Source organism: Molothrus aeneus, chromosome 1, assembly GCF_037042795.1.
Source record: "Molothrus aeneus isolate 106 chromosome 1, BPBGC_Maene_1.0, whole genome shotgun sequence".
NCBI lineage: Eukaryota > Metazoa > Chordata > Aves > Passeriformes > Icteridae > Molothrus > Molothrus aeneus.
The window spans coordinates 6762084-6779153 of NC_089646.1; the positions used below are offsets into that span (position 1 = coordinate 6762084).

Below are 17070 nucleotides of genomic sequence, written 5' to 3' on the forward strand. Positions count from 1 at the left end.
CAGCAGTTCGGGAGGCTCTGAGATGAGCAGTAGGAGAAACCAAGCATTGCAGGATGCAGAGACCAGATGGTTTTAGGCTGAAAATAAATGAATGCCCCCCAAATGATAATGTCTCTTTCCAAAACATTAAGGAAAAGTTATGCAAGGGGAAAAAAACAAAACACTAACGAACCAACCCCAAACCCAAGCTACATTCTTTAACTAGATAAAAGAACATTTTGTTCAGCCTTGGAGTATCTATTGTAATTAAATGCTCTAAAACCAGGACAACAACCCCGTGCCGGTCATGCATACGAGAGACAAAACACGACAAAAAACCCAAAATACCCAAGAACCATGCATTTCTTACAGAGCCTGAAGAATTCCTGCCTCTCTACAGACTCCTGCAGTGCACTCGGGCATCCACCTAAATGAATGCAAAACCCATTTCCCCTGCTAAGATAAATTAATTTAATAATAAAAACAATCAAATCCAGAGAAACCCAGGGACAACCGAACCCCGGCTCTGACTTACAGCTCTGAAAAATCCTGCAGTCTGGCTGGAAACGTCCATCGAAGAACTGCATTGAAAGCTTTTCCCTAAAGGCAAGCGCATTTAAACATCTCGGGCTCTGCTACTGGAGCCGATGCTGCAACAGATGGGGCTCAGGGCTGGGTGTGTTGGTGCCTCCCATCGCGGCAAGCGCGGGGATGGCAGCGCCGGCGGAGCCACCGCAGCGCAGGGAGGGCGGGCGGGCTCTGCCCCTGCGGGCTCCCTGCCAGCATGGCCCCGAGCATCACGGCCAGGTTCGGATACCCTCCTGCAGAACCGGCCATGGGGTCGGTCAGAGCCCGGGCATCACGGCCAGGTTCGCTCCCCCGCCTGCAGAACCGGCCATGGGCTCGGGCATCACGGCCAGGTTCGGCTACCCTCCTGCAGAACCGGCCATGGGCTCGGGCATCACGGCCAGGTTCGGTTCCCCGCCTGCAGAACCGGCCATGGGCTCGGTCAGAGCTCGGGCATCACGGCCAGGTTCGGTTCCCCGCCTGCAGAACCGGCCATGGGCTCGGTCAGAGCCTGGGCATCACGGCCAGGTTCGGTTCCCCGCCTGCAGAACCGGCCATGGGCTCGGTCACAGCCCCGGGCATCACGGCCAGGTTCGGTTCCCCGCCTGCAGAACCGGCCGTGGGCTCGGCCAGGGCGGGAGGCTCATTTAGCGGCGTTTTGGGTGCAGGATGCTCAGGGGGCACGGGGGAAGTCGGAGGGTTCAAATAACCGCAGGCGGTTTTAATGAGATCTGAAGGGAGGAAAAAAAGATCCCGTTTTCAATAGCAGAAGTTTCAGATGACTGAGGCTGCATCTGCATCAGTGTCGAATACCTTGGGGAAGGCAGCACAGAGCAGCAAATGCATTTTCAAGGCTGGAGTCTCTGCTGCTCCATATCAGCCCTATTCCCCACTTAACCACAGCCCCACTTTGTAGCTGCACAAAAGTCACTTTATTTCTCTGGGCTTGTTTTCCCATCTGCAGCATGAACAGGGGATGACTTGGCTAACTTTTTAATTTATTATAAAGACCTCACTGGGAAAATAAAGTGCCTGAGTACAATGCATAACCATCAAAAGTATCACCATCCAAAAAAAGATAAGTTATTTTGAAAGGGCACCACATGAGCAAGTGCTTAGCAGAGCAATGCAAACTCTCCCAGTAGGAGCTGAGGGATGGTGGGGATTTCAATTTTCTTCTTCATCAAGCTAAATCCCTCTTTTATAACCCCATTCAGCATTGATTACTCCACCAATCAGTCTCACATTGTCCTTCACTGGCAATGAAATTGTTCCCCAGACCATGGGGACACATCTTTGGCCAAGATGCTGTCGAAGGCTGGCTCAGATGAGGACACCTCTACTAGAAGAAAGCCAAAGAAAGCAAAAGGCAGAAAGGTCATCCCTGCAGCTTCCAATACTTGAACAGAGGCATCAAAACACCATGCAAAGAGAGCTGACACCTCTCTGGAGAAACAAGTGGCCAGATCTTGAGCCACGGAGCATTGCTAGTCCTTTCTTGGTCATCTCAAAATACCATTTGTGATGATCTGTTGAAAAACCCCCTAAAAGGGAGGGTTTGCTTTAATGAATGACTCCAGGTCACTAAACCACCTGATCAGTGGAATGGACTTGGCTTACACATCACTCTCAGTCTATTCACCCCATTCACCAGATGATGCTGCACCCTTTTGCAAGAAGATGCAGCCAACACCAACCTTAATTCTGCTACATCAAATAATAAACCCCACTGAGGCTGGGTAGTACTTCAGCACCAAAAGGATGAGGTCCAGGTGACACCCCTCATGTGCCAGGCAGACAGCACACCCTGGGAACCATCCACTGCTCTCTCCTCCTTCAGTGTGCTAAGTGCCTCTGATAACACAACCCCCTTGGGAGCAAAAAAAGCTGAAAATGGTACATAGTGTTCACTCACAAATGGCAGCTATTACTTGAATCCTCTCAAGACAAGATCACTGGCAGCACTTTTTAGCAGAAACATGCACAAATATTTGGTGTTTAGAAGATTCGTCCCCTGCTAAATTAATATTTTATGCATGCAGAATGTACAAGTAGTTTAGGAAAATAAACAAGCTTCCTCTTAAATGCTGTTTAAGGGGTACAAGAGAAACCAGTCAACCAGCTGGAGCAAGCAAAACACATTTTGTCTTTCCTCCTTGAGCTGTAGGAGAAAGGAAGGAATCTGTGGCTGACCTAGAGAGGGTAAAAGGGAAGATTGGATTCATAGTGGAATAAAAAGGGTTCTCCTGCAAAGCACAGTTCAGATCAAATGCTTCTCTGTATAGGTAACTTCTAAGGATTATTCAGATTAGCAATCAGATCAAACAAAAAGGGGCATTAACAGCCAGGGAAATGTCCCACATCCCTAAATCATCCCCTTTAAATCACTCATGGGCTCAGTTCGATGTACCCAATGCCAAGAATCATACAGACCTATTAAAGTGTTTAAAAAAAAATCTTAAAATGGTTTCTGGTCTCAAAGTCTGATTGGCACAAATTCCACCTCAAAAACATGCCTTTTCCTCCCCCACCTTTGGATAAGGAGTGTGAAACAGATTGCACAACTACATCTCAGATAGGCAGAACAGTTAATGGTTTAGATACCATTTCATAAATATTTGCTGAACTGGTTTTTGGATTCTGTCCAGTTTCTGACAACCATTAAAAACATTGAATAATTTGCCATTTTCTTTCACCCTTCTGGGGTGAAAAATAGGCAGAGATTTTATTGCTATAATTTCTTACCATTATTTAATGACTACTTGTATTTATGTTGATGTCTCCTGCCAAAGAAGCCCAAGTGATTCTTGAATCTACAGACTTGAGTTTTCCAAATCACATTTATGTAAATATTTATATATTCTTTATTAAATATTCCTGTACTGAATACCTGGGCTCATATGTGGCTGCATAAGCAAGTGGTGAAGATCTGAGAGAAACCAACCAATTTCTGAATAAATACCTTGTTTCACATTGGGTTTCAAGTGCTTGTGCTCTATCAGAGATGCTGAGGCTCAGTGACTAAAAGCAGCAGTGAGTTACAGCACATCATCTAGCACAAGATGGTGCAAAATGGGAAATCACACAAATCAAGTTATTTGATGATGTTTTCAACCACACTTTGCTGACAAGTTCTAGGAGTCTCTATGAACAGGGATCCAAAACTCCAGCCATTTCCTTGCTTCCTTACATATCAAGGACAATTCAGGAGGTTCCAGAAAATGCTTTATATAATCAACTTTCCATGACAATAGATTTTTCAGATATCTTCAATTTTTTCCCCCAATTCTTAAGTCCTCGCATCTCAAGCTCAGCAGTCATTATTCATTTTATAACTGCATGTCTTAAAAAAAAGTTCCTTTTAGAGCACTTCTAGATCACTCACATATTTGGACTAACTGTAGGATTCTCACACTTTATCAGGCAGTAACTCTGGAGGGAAAACAAATCACCAAAACCTGCTTGTGCCTTGGACTGTGAATTACACACTCACCTATGGCCCAAAGACCAAACTCTGAGCAAAGCAGATTTATGACTGTCACATTTTCACCAGAATAAAGCTACAGAATTCCCTGTCCAGCTGAAACAGGCATTGTTGTACTGGTTTATTTTTCCATTTGAAGAGTTTGGTTTTTAAAAATTCAGAGCCAGACCCCTCAATCAGCTTCAGATTTGACTGCACATAATTCCTGCACAATTTCCTTGAACTGTTCCAAAACACCAACTCAATTTCATCCTTTTAGTCCAAGTAAAAGCCTAAAGTATCATAAATTTCTATCTGGCAGTACAGCAACCTTCTGCAATTTCCCAGAGGAGACAGAAAATGTCTGGCTATTGGTTGTTGTTATTTATATTCCATAATTTTCCACAAAGATATGGTGGGTTTGTAAGTACTACATAAATTAGATGAGTTCATGGGGCCAGCTTCCATTATAGTTTCCTTTTTCTTATGAGGCAAACAGTGCCTTGAAATCAATGGAGCTTCTGTCTGTGAAGACACCATTTCAGAACACAGCAGATACAGCAATTATTGAAGTGCATGGTGAGCCAGAGCTCTGCATGGCAGGGCAGGGCTTTTGTCCACTGTGTAATTAAGAAAGATTTTTCATATTTTTTACAGCCAACACAGCCATCATATTCATGGTTGCCCTATCCCCACTCCTACTGAGCACGAGCAGCAACCAAAAGAAACGTGCAACACAGATGTGGAGCCTCCAGCCAAGAAGCCAAAGCACCTGGGCAATGCTCAGATGAGAGAAGCAAGTCCTTGAAGAGCAGGGAAAGCCAAAGCAGCAGCTGGGAGACCAGCTGAGCCCAAGGGGAAGATGAAATGGGGAGGAAAAAAATCCTAAACTGCACCATAAGACACACCAGCTCTTAGTGGAACAACCAAAGTTGTCTTTCAAGAGTTGATGTCGAGCAAAGAGCAGCTGTGATCTGCAAGAGTTGGAAAAGGGAGTACAAGAAAAAAGCCAAAACATTTAGCCCCCAGAGTAAGAGGTAGGGATGAACTGCAGAGTCCACCCCACCCAAATCAGGCAAAACTGCAATGCAGGGTGATGGAGATGGTACAAAATGGAAAGAGACCCCAGGAGCAGAGAAAAATATCCCATGACAAAACAAAATCCACAGTTTACTCCCTTTTTCATCTCAAACAGCCATGATTTTCTCCTTGCATTTTTTCAGCATGATCTACCAAGCAATGAACCAAGTAGCTGGGATTCCTGACTCACTGCTGACGAGCCAGAAGGAGAACATCCATGTGAGAAACACCAAACTCCAGTGAGAAATCACCCATCTCTCCTGGGGGAGGGAGCGCCCTGCCAGCCTCTGCAGTGAGGATGGATCACACTGCACCAGGGACGCCTCAGCCAGTTTGGGTACCAAAAAATGGATAGCTGCATTGTCAAATCTAGTTCTTTAGCAGAGAGATTTTTCTTTACAGAGAAAAACTTTATTTCTTCACAGAGGGGTTTTTTCCCTCTGTATTTGCATATATAGCCAGATGCAAATGACATTGAAATGATGAGGTGTTCATACAAAGGCAGTACTGGAGGCTGCCCAGCACCCTTGTGCCTGCTCCACATGGACCCCACTGCCCTTCCCACCTGTCTGAATCCCACAGATGGAGGGATGGAGCCTCTTTCCTGCATCATAGTGGGGAGGAAGGGGTGGAGACACTTCTGGAGAGGTGCCAGGGCAGAGCTCTGCTGTGTCTGGGGCCAGTGGAGGTCTCTGGGTGCCTGGGGAGAATTACAGAGTCTGAGCTAGGACACAATGTTCAATAACTCAGGGAGTGAAGGACCAACACTTTGAACTATAATCCTCTATGGGGTGGGTGAAACCCATCAGAGATGTCCTGATCTATGAGGATGAATAAACCAGAGAGCAAAATTACTGTCAGGAATCTGGTGGTGCCTCTATGGTGTCTCATTCAGCTTTGCTTGAGGCATTTTGAGGGGCTGCCACACTGGTATCAGTGATGATCTGGGAGGTTTTGAATCAGTAGCAATTGGTGATTCAGGATGAGCAGATTTAAACACTGTGGACTAGCTCAGAGCCCCCATTGCTTTTGTTCTCTACAAAGACACTGAATTTTAAAAATTTTGAAGGACACAGGATGGGTCTTACCTTGCTCCTACTGTATCCCTTAAGAGCTTGGATGAAAATACCCTTTGTAGGCCAGAAACAGTCCCAAAAGATAATAGAAGAATGATACTGCAGCATTTAGAAATGGGAGATAATCACTGGGAAGTAGGATCTGGTGGGTTATGGGTAAGAAATCCAACCAGGGGCTTCAGCAAAAAATGCTTTTATATCTGTATGCAAAGGCTATTGGGATCTATAAAAATGTGAATTCTGCAATATGGCTTTCAGCTTCACTGGTCCCAGACTGGGATCTCTGAGGAGCAGCACTTCCATGAGGACACAGCAGTGGCCACATGGATGACTGGAGATGTCTCAGCTCTGCTGCTGCCTCCTTGATCTCTCTGCCTTTGTGCTCCCTCCCTTGGCAACACACACACTGCTGCTGGGGGCTGTGGCAGCAACAGAGATAGGGGTGTCAGTGCCAAAAAAACAGGAGAACAGGGTGAAAAATAGGCAGGAAGGAGAAAAAAGGTGATGGTAATTAGCTGCACATAAACCCAGCCACACCTGAGCAGTCTGTAACATTTTAAGACTGGCTTAGAGATCGTGGTGGAGAACATGCAATGCTACAGCACATCTGCAGCTCTCAGGGGAGCACTAATTATTTACCCAAAAGAAAACATCCCACTACAATAACATCACAGGACACCCATCCAGGAATTAAGATGCCCTTGCATGCTCACAGTAAGTTTTATTTTCTTTTAGCCTCATGACTTAGGTTTGACTGTTTTGGTGGATGTTGAGTTATTTCATTGAAGTTGTCCCCGTGCCTGCAGGGCCCAGGTGAGTTACCCATGTTCTCACATCTTTGTACAGCCTGGCTAGGCACAATTTGTTCTTCAGGTCAGGGATTCTGGGCTTTCTAAGGCACTCTGTGCACGTAGCAGCTTTGCTCTATGTAGGTTTTACCTTTTGTAGGTGTGCAATAAATAGTAACCATTAACTCTGAATTGAAGCAAGGGCCCACCTAGAAAAGGATAAAGTGGCTGCCTACAAACAGGAATGAACAGTTAAAATATCATCAAAGGTTTAGAAGCTGAAGTACAAAGATCTCTGCTGGTATCAACTGGCTGTTAGAAAAGAAAAAAGGAGGTAAGAGCACCTTGCAGCATTTAAAGTAGGTCAGCACTGCCAGAAAAGAAATACTTTTATAATACATCCTGATGCAGAAACCTGACACAGAGTTACAAATTCACCAGAAAGAACTTGTCAGCTTAACCAAAATAGAAAAAAAATGAGTTTATCCACTCAATTTAATGTAGAGACATGCAGCAGTTGGGGCTGATGAAATGGGTACAAGCCACATCAGCACTTGCAGGCTGGCATGAACACGCTAGGAATAGTCACATCCACAGAATTATGCTGGATTCCATTGGGATGAGCAGCCAGACTTTCAGGCTGTAACTAGAGGTGATCTCAGGGATTCCTGGAATACAGATGGACCATTTCCCTGAGAGTTGCTCCATCCACTCACTCCCTGGGCAGCATTGGTGGCTGCCCAGCTCTCAGGAAGGTGCTCCACAGGGCTGGTGCCAGAGCAGACACATCACACAGGGCTGCTGGCATCAGCTCCCCTCTGCTGGTGCTGCAGCTCAGGGACCTCCCAGCAGAGCCACATCCCCTCCCAAAAGGATGCAAATGCTCAGAGGCAAAGCCCCCCTGCTCCTTTGTGGCACCCACAAGCACAGTGGAGCCCTGTGGTGATGAGCTCTGAAATAGATGCCATCCATGATAGAAGTCCAGTGTTTATTTAACTGCCAGAGGCAGTTCTGGACATAGGATGCACCCAGTGAGAGTGAAGTTATTTTAAGATCAAATATTTGATTATCACCACAGGCATTTATTTACAAAAAAGAAACAAAAACAAAAAGAAAAACAAAAACAAAATACCAATCAGGCAACCAATGAAATGAAAAAAAAAAAAACAAACCCATGTAAGAGCATATTTAGGTTTTACTTCCTAATTTGGTCATGTAAATAATAATTTAAAGTAATCTACCCACACTGGAAAGAGAAGTGTTCTCTCAAAGTCTCTCACTGCAGAGAACAGCACTTTAAAGACATCCTGGACACAAAATTTGCCTAAAGAAAAGTGAATGCAATTTGATTTTAAAGAATTCAACTAATAAAGAGCCAACAAATTTTTTAAAAATCAAATATAAAGTACAGAAATATAAAGATCAGATCAGAAGGAACACTTATGTCAATTTCTGCAGTATTCTGGTTTTAATTTGTTTTTTTTGTTTCCTTGGGTTGGGTTTTTTAAAGGTAAGACAAGGTGCACACAAAGCAATCACTACAGTGTGTATATAAACCAGACTTTTTTTCACTTAAGAAGTTCATGAAATAATTTAAAAGGGGAAGTCTTTTAAAGGCTGTAACATTTATATCACCAAAGAAAGGGTCTAAACTGTCACTAAATTAATTTTATTCACACTGTGACTCTGGTTAACAAGAGTAATAACACGTGTGAATATATGTACATCTATCTGAGAAAATACACACACACATATATAAATACAGACACATGCATGAAAACTACTGTTGCAGGTGAATATTTTTAGTTCTTCCCCCATTCCATGGCCTCCCTGTTACATCCACAATTTAAATGATGAAGGATGATTTTGTGGTTGAGGTTGGCAGGGTACCCACATTCTATTCCCAGCAGACAAATTCCAGCAAGCCCTGAAGGCTGCTGGGTCTTTTCTCTCAATCATAGATTGACTAGATTTGTTTAGGAAGAGTTAATTTATTTTTTTTTAATACTTTCAGTATTTTGTAGAACTGGAAGAAAAAGCAATGATTATTTTTAAACTTTGTACATTGGACACAATATTGACTTAAACACACAAATGAAATGGCAGCAACAACTACAACCTACACACAAAGCATCATTTGTTTGATTCCTCACACTGAAGTTGTCCTCCACAGATATTTGGGCTTCCAAACCTGCCCCAAACACCCCAGATTCCACTGGGGGTGGAAGCCCCAAATCTGTTTTGGGGAGATTCTATGAATTATGCTGAAAAAATACTGAAGATTGCAATCAGAACATTAATTACATCATATCAGTTTAAAAGATCAACCAATTTTCTCCAAGGCATAGAATTGCCCAAGTTGGAAAAGACCTCAAAAGATCATCCAGACCAACCTTTCATGGAAAGGGAGCCTAGATGAGATTATCTAGCAGCCTGCCCAGTCACATCTTGAAAACCTCCTGGAAAGAGCAATCCCATACCTCAAATACCACATTTCTATAGTGTTTGTTTTGATCACTATGTTATAGTGCTGCACTGGGTAACAAAAGTCCAAAGGCTTTTGAGCTGACAGAAATCCCCCTGTGAGTGCCCAGCCACCCCCTCCAGCTGTCGGCACCAGAGCAGCTCCTGAACAGGAACACATCCCATAAACAGCAGGATCATCTGTTTTGAAGGTTGGAGACTGAAATCTTGTTTCTTGGCAACATTCAGTAATTCAAAGCACATTCTTATGTGTTTCATTAAATGCCTTTTTCTTCCTTTTGTAGTACTTTTGAGCCTCTACACGTTTTCCAGTGAGAACAGGGCTGGTGGACATGGGTCCCAGTCCCAATCTCTGAATTGGCTCCCAACATGGACTTGGGCAAAATTGTGCTAATATAAGATCTAATAACACTTCCACTGATTTACCAGCAAGAACCAATCTTCCACACCAGGTTGTGCAGCCACATTTGCAAAATGCAGGAGTATCAGTTTAGAACAAGCAGGTACACCCACAACTCTGCTTTATTTATCACGAAAAGGAAAAAGCATCAATGGTTGTTCCAAAAACTTTACTGTTTTCATTTCTCCCCTCCTGGCTGGTCTTTGTTGTTTTTTTTTAGACTACACTGTATTCAGAGGTGCCACCTTTGAACAGAACATACAAGAACAAGTACTGTTCAGTGAAATTCTGATATGGAGATACTAATATGGCATTAAATAAGGAAGCACCAAGAAACCTGAGAAATCATTTGGCTACAACACCAGCATTAAGTATGACAAACAGCAGCTTTGGATCTTGATCAACAAACAGCCAGTGGTTCAGGGCTTTTCAAACAACTCCAGAAAGGCTTTCAACCTTGCCCTTGTTGTTGGATACCTCTGTAGAGCTCCTGCCAAAGATAATCCTCCCCTACAGCCCAGAAATATATTCCAAAAAGAGAATTTTATTTACTTTAGGATATGTTAATTACTATTTGTATGTGTTATTAGCAGCAATTTCTTAAGAATGCACAAGTTGTCAGCTATTTTGAAAGGGAAAAAAGGGAGGAATTGCAGATACAAAATACGGAGGAATTGCAGATACAAAATACTTCTGGGTTTACCCTCTCCTAGTACTTGAATTAAAACATTATGAGTGTGGCATAATATGCCAGCTACAATGCCCTAAAATAGAATAAACATTTCCATCCACATACAGCTCAAGATATTTGTTTCTCCAGGACCACTGCCTCTCTTGATTGCAAAGCAGCTTTTGAAAACAGATTTCTCAGTCCCTCAACTTTCCACTTGAATGCTTCAGAAATATGCCCATTTAACAAGTTGCAGGAGGACCTTGGGGACCTCCTGCTGAAACTCTGACAGCACACAGACATTGTAATAAACTGGCTTCCACCTCAGCTAAAGCTTTTTTACAAAAGGTTTTTCCATACAGAATTCATTCCTTGGTGTTCAGTCTGATTACTTCTCTTCAGAACATCAGTAGAGATCTTCACTGAAAGCTTATCAGTAGAGACTCTTTCTGGGAAAGGAGTAAGAGAAATTATCTAACTTGAACTTTGCAGTGCAGCCTTTCTCTGCCTTTGGAAGCTAGGCTATGAAGTCAGATTTTTGTGTAATACACTGACAACATCTCAAGCATCAGTAGAAAAGGAGCTAATTTGGTTTATTTGCTCTAGGGCAGGAAGAAAGGAAGCAGAAAGCATCTGGAAGAAAAAAATTAAACCCTTAAAACTGCCTGGAAAACACGATTTCAAATGCTAGATTTCAAGGTCACGGAAGGAAGTGACCACTGACTGGACTATATTTAAATGCACTGTGAAGCTCAATACTGTGCTTATTTTTAGGTAAGAATAATAACTATTCCCCTTTCTTCTGTACAAACTTATTCCTAACAGGCATCCTGTCCAAAGAGCCATCCAGGACAACTCCTAACACTGACAGGAGCACAGGATGGGGCTATGTGGCTGCCTACAGGAACAATTCTTTTTCCTACCACCAAAGAGATATCAGCAGGGCATTTCCAGAATGGAGTTTCCTTCTCCAGGCCCAAGTCCAACATCTACTCCAGTCAATGATGATCCAGATGTTGTGTCAGAGACTCTAGATTACATCCCAGCTGAAAGGCAGTCAGCCAGTATCCCTCAAAATGTCTTAGCTGTACCCTGTGGTAATTTTAGCTGTGGTCTTCCAAGCCAGGGCTTGCCCACACAAGCATTTCAGAACCATCCAGAGAAAAGTGAGCACCAGCAACATCCACTAGTTAATGGTTAATCTTTCTGAACCCATTCCTCACTTTGGTTTTACAAAAATTAAGAGGTTTATCTAACTTAGTGCTAGAGTTTGAGCTTCATGTACTGAAAGGACAAGCATAATGTTCTTGAATGAACTGATTATTGGATCACTGAGAAGAAAAGGTGATTCACATGCTCGAGGTTAAAACAAATGGAGTGTCCAGGACAGAAAGGATTTTCTCTTTTCCTTCCTTCCTTCCTTCCTTCCTTCCTTCCTTCCTTCCTTCCTTCCTTCCTTCCTTCCTTCCTTCCTTCCTTCCTTCCTTCCTTCCTTCCTTCCTTCCTTCCTTCCTTCCTTCCTTCCTTCCTTCCTTCCTTCCTTCCTTCCTTCCTTCCTTCCTTCCTTCCTTCCTTCCTTCCTTCCTTCCTTCCTTCCTTCCTTCCTTCCTTCCTTCCTTCCTTCCTTCCTTCCTTCCTCCCTTCCTCCCTTCCTCCCTTCCTCCCTTCCTCCCTTCCTCCCTTCCTCCCTTCCTCCCTTCCTCCCTTCCTCCCTTCCTCCCTTCCTCCCTTCCTCCCTTCCTCCCTTCCTCCCTTCCTCCCTTCCTCCCTTCCTCCCTTCCCTTCCATGAAAGTGTTTTGTGTGGTTGGTTTTCATCTTTTTATGTGTGGTTCCATTTCCAGGGCCACTTCAGAAGATTACCTAACAAATCCTTCCTGCTGGGAGAGTAAATTTCAGAATAACAAGCTGGTAGCAGTCTTGATTACTGCAGCCCCTTTCCTGCAGCACATCATGGTGGTGGATTTTGGTTTCAGTGACCCTCGGCTGAAGCTGGGACATGCTCTGGACTGTGGTGGGTCCCTGCCTGTAATGAATGTCCTGCAGATCCTTGTAGCATGAAACCTTTGGAGAGGGCAATTGCCAAAGCTGACAGAGGAGCACCTCTTGGAAAGAACTGGAACCAGTCATGGAACAAAAAGCAAACACAGCACTTCAGGGATGTATGTCCAAGTTTCTGTCTCTCACAAACATCCCTGCACACACCCCACCAACATGCTCATGGCAACCAGTGCCACTGCACACAGAATTTTTGATACATTCATTTTGTTGTCCTAAGCAACCACCAGATCAGCTTGTTCCTCCAGATGTAACCACAAACATTCAGCAGATTAAACTAAGCTCTCTGGCCAATTTAATGTCTTTCTTTTTTTTCATTGTGGAAATGAGGTAACAGGACAATGCAGAGCAGTCCATATTGATCTTATCCCACTACTAAATTTCTTCAGTTTATGAAAATCTCTAAGAGGTAGTTTCTGTGTCAGCTACTCAGAAAGCTGTACAGCAAGTCAGTGCCTCTAATACATTACAAAACTAGTTGTAAAGTCATATGCTTGATGTATGGCTTCAGCTACAGCCACATGCTCAAAACAAGGATTGCATCTGAATCTAGTATTTTGCAATTGCTATTTTAACAACCTGTTTTAAGTTGCCTTCAAGTCTTGCCAAACTGTAATGAGAAAGAGCAGAAATTTTCCAAAGCTCTGTCTGCCCAAAGAGGAATTATCTGAGAAAACTTCAGCCAAAATGTTTAAGCCATTCCTAAAAAATGTTGCAGAGAATATTTCTGTATAAGAAACAATTTTCTGGTGAATTTTGGAGGGAGATTTCTAGCTCCTCCTTGGGTTGGGTTAAGAGTTATGACTGGGCAGGATGGACAGCATAAGGCAAACATTTCTGTTCTCTATACAAAAATGAACCTAAATTAAACTACTTTATAGAGGGATGCTTACATTGGACAAGCACTAGCACTGAAAAACTGAGCCCCTTCAAATACTGGGAGTGAAAATGTGGGAGATAATGTGGCCAGACTAACAAGTAAGCAGCTGTGGTACCTGAGAATATCTCAAAAGGAGCAAGGGACTGAGAGGTAGAGCACAGAATCTAATACTTGCTGGACAAGGAGACTGAAACTGAGTTCAGAAATCCACAGAATGGAAGCTGGGATTAAGAAGCAGACATGGGGCAGGGACAGGGCAAAGTGGCTGAAGGCATAGGGTGTGAGTGACACAGCTTTACTGGAATGGGCAAAAGAGACTTCACTTCTTGTCCACCTGCAGAAGATTAAACAGAATCAATCCTCCTGAAGAAAGCATCAGGACTGGGTAAACTGACTTTATGAGCAGGAGTCAAGCAAGACTGAGACACCTAAATTCAGGTGTTTCACCACAAATGCCTCCACATAACCTAGTGTTTAAATTCCCAGGATAGAAGATAGATGTGAAGGGGGGCATTCAGTGGCTGAAATAGAGGTCCTTATTGCCATCTGAGACAACGTGGGTGAGGGCACAAGGCTGACATCTGCCACAGCATCTACATGGGGCCTGCACTCTACGGGAAAACACTTCACCAATTTGCCTGGAGTCCTTTGGCAGAAAATAGGTCACTGTTTGTGTCTGATATATCCTCTCCAGAGAGGGGACAGCAGCAGTATCCCAGTGTCAATGAGGAAGGGCTGGCAGGGTACCTTAGCACAGCTCCAGTGGTAACTTACAGGCTTATAAATGGGCATCCTGACGGATCTGCAGAAGAGAACTGAATTGAAGTTGGACAGCTACATGTGTCCAAATGTTTCTCAGCTTTTGAGGCACTGACTTTGTAATCTTACCAATATTCTTTCAATGTTTCTTGCATATTTTTATAAAAAGGCCTTATATATGAATTTGGGCTGGGGTAGCCAGAAGCATCTGATGAAATTCAAAGAAGACTTCTTTGATTTGTGATAGTCCATAAAACAGCACTAGGCATACATAATGCACAGCATGTTCTCTACAGATAGGTACCTTTGCCAAATAAAGCAACCCCAGAGATGGTTTTCCTGACCACTAAAGACAAATATGCTTAAACAAATGGTTTATGAAATCCAATAGCAAGGCACTGAGAGCAAGGCCAGTCTAGTTTGATTTCTCTGCCTCCTGTTTATCTCTCCTTGAGGAATTCAAACTGAGAAGTCCTTGTGTAACTCATGAAGACCAAAAAGGAAGCTGAAAGCACTGTGAAAAGGTTAGTGAAGACAACAACTGGAAACAGAGACATGCTTTGCACTATGTTAATCATGAACAGTTTTTGTTTGAAATCTCAAACACAAGCTCGAGCAGTTCAGGCCCCAAACCTGATGTGGATATTTGGCAATCACCAACCTATGTGCAAAAGAATAAAGAAAACCCTGCTCTTTGTCCTGCTGTTAGAGCTGTTTACTTTCTGGCGTGAGTTTGCAGTTCCTGAGATCTTAGAATAAGTTCTATAACCACAGAGCTGCAAAAGTTTGAGAACTGTACCAGACCTTGGGCCAGTAGTTCAACAAACAACTACAAAAGAAGAGTTCAGATCTTCAAAGAGAAAGAGGAAGGAAATCAGCTGTCAGCTAACTTGAAAAAAAAAAAAGATACAGATGATTTATTGTTTACCAGTTTACCTAAGGAAAAAACCCAACCACCACGAGCCTGTGAGACACTGAACATATAATGTTTAAATTTCTCATTAAAAAAAAATGGCCACAGAAAGAAAACTGTAAGTACAAATAAACTTCCTTGGGAAAGCAGCATCAGCGTGGGCAGTAAAGAAGTTGTTGAAGTGGAACAATGTGGCAAACATGACATTGATTGGATTTAAGGCTCTAATCGCTTTCCCTTGCACACGAGTCTCATATCTGTTGTTAACTTTAATGAGACTTATGTGCCAAGCCTGCAAGGAGAATTGGTCCTTAATTCTCCTTGCTGCCAAACTGTTTCATTAGGAAGTATTTCCACGTCTTCCTGTTGAAGTTTCAGTCAGCAGTGCCGACACAGACACAGCGCTGGTGACCAGGAATTCTCCTCAGGTCTGGGAGCTGTGCTGAGAGAAGGGCTTGGGTAGATCCAACACTTGTGCCAACAAGTGTGACTAAAGATTTAAAGCTTGTTACCTCCTTCTTGCCCCTGCAGTGACTCTGGAGGAATGACTTTTTCTGCTTTTCTTTCCTTAGTTTCTAAAAAGGAGAAGCGTTTGTCACTATCTCCCCGGTGGAGCTATTTGGAATTAGGATGTGTTTGTAGAACTCTGGGTGTGAGAAGTTTTTTTTGAATGTTACTCCTTATTAAACCCACCAGCATTTCTCTGAACTCTGATGGTAATCTTTGACCTACAAATATTGTATATGATTCCATAGAAATGAATGCCAGGAGAGCAGCTTCACCAAGTTTTACAGTGGCTTAATGAGTCTGTTTATAGTAATGATCTTATAAACCCAGAGTAATTGAACAACAAGCCACAAATCAGTTGCAGCCTGGAAAATCCTAATTTGAGGCCACTTTCTGCCTCCATCTGCATAACTTTTAAAATTTGTTGCGTTTTATTTTAATGCTAATTTACCCAGTGTGTGTCAAAGACTACTTCAGCCTGTTGGCAGCTCAGGAATGGGAGCAGACCTGCTGCTCCTTGGCAGCAGGTGAATGCCTTGGCCCTTGAAGAGCTGTCCAGATTCACATTTCCCCAGCAATTGTCAGTTCAGCCAGGCCTCTTTGCTGCAGAGCTCTTCTGGGGGAAATTCCTAGCTTATTTTCAAACTTCTGAATAGCATTTTGGCTTCAGAGTTTCCTTCTGCTCCCAGCACCCTGAGGGTTTGTCTGCTGGACTGCCTTGGCTCCAGAATTCAGATCTTTTTGGCTTGAAGGTGGCATTATTTAGGAATTACTCAAAAACCTTTCAACCATGTAGGATAAACAAAGAGACCCAAATTACCATTTTAAGGTGTTGAGGTACTACATGCAGGTAGGATGTTTTCCAGGAGTTGTTCTTAGTTGCTATAGTTGGTACAAATATTCCTTTAGTTTTATGTAATACTATTTGTGGTCAAAAATATTCATGAATATCATTAGGGAAACATGACCTGTGGAGTTTGCTGTTGTTGGCAATGTAATACAGACTCTGGGTTGCTATTGATATTAATATATGATATTTGTTAGCAAACAGTATTTATGCTGTGGGTCATTTTGGGCTTTCTTGGCTCCTTCACTAGAAAAGCTCAATGTCATTTGGTATAACATTAAACTGAATTCTCTAAACTAAATCTGCACTCTTTCAAACTGAAAATGCAAATCCTGTGAGTTGAGCTGGTGACAGCTCTTCAGCAAAAACATGTATTTTGTTTTTTCACTAATTGCAATGCTCTAAGATCTCCTAAGTGAAACATATTGAGTTATATGTGTGCTGTCAATCATGTTTGCCTTTGCTCATGCTGCATTCCTACATAGAAAAATAAGCTAAATTATAGATTGTCACTTCCTTCAGTAGCTCTTACAAGAAATGTGCACATCCCAGTTGCTCAACCTCTGGCCAGTAATGATGCCTATAAAGCTTTACATGGGTG

At 43.0% G+C, this 17070-nt stretch overlaps 1 protein-coding gene across 2 annotated transcripts in view; it reads right to left on the reverse strand.

The window, feature by feature from the left end:
• PRKAG2 (protein kinase AMP-activated non-catalytic subunit gamma 2) overlaps positions 1 to 17070 on the reverse strand; it is a 217328-nt gene that overhangs the window by 165178 nt on the left and 35080 nt on the right. Inside the window, exon 1 of one of the 2 annotated variants that reach the window (XM_066550889.1) lies at positions 515 to 669. The exons of the other annotated variant lie outside the window; for it this stretch is intronic. Within the exon in view, the coding sequence (XP_066406986.1) occupies positions 515 to 595 (81 nt within the window). The 5' untranslated portion in view covers positions 596 to 669. Of the gene's footprint in view, positions 1 to 514; positions 670 to 17070 lie in introns of those variants that run through there. 2 annotated transcript variants of the gene reach the window in all.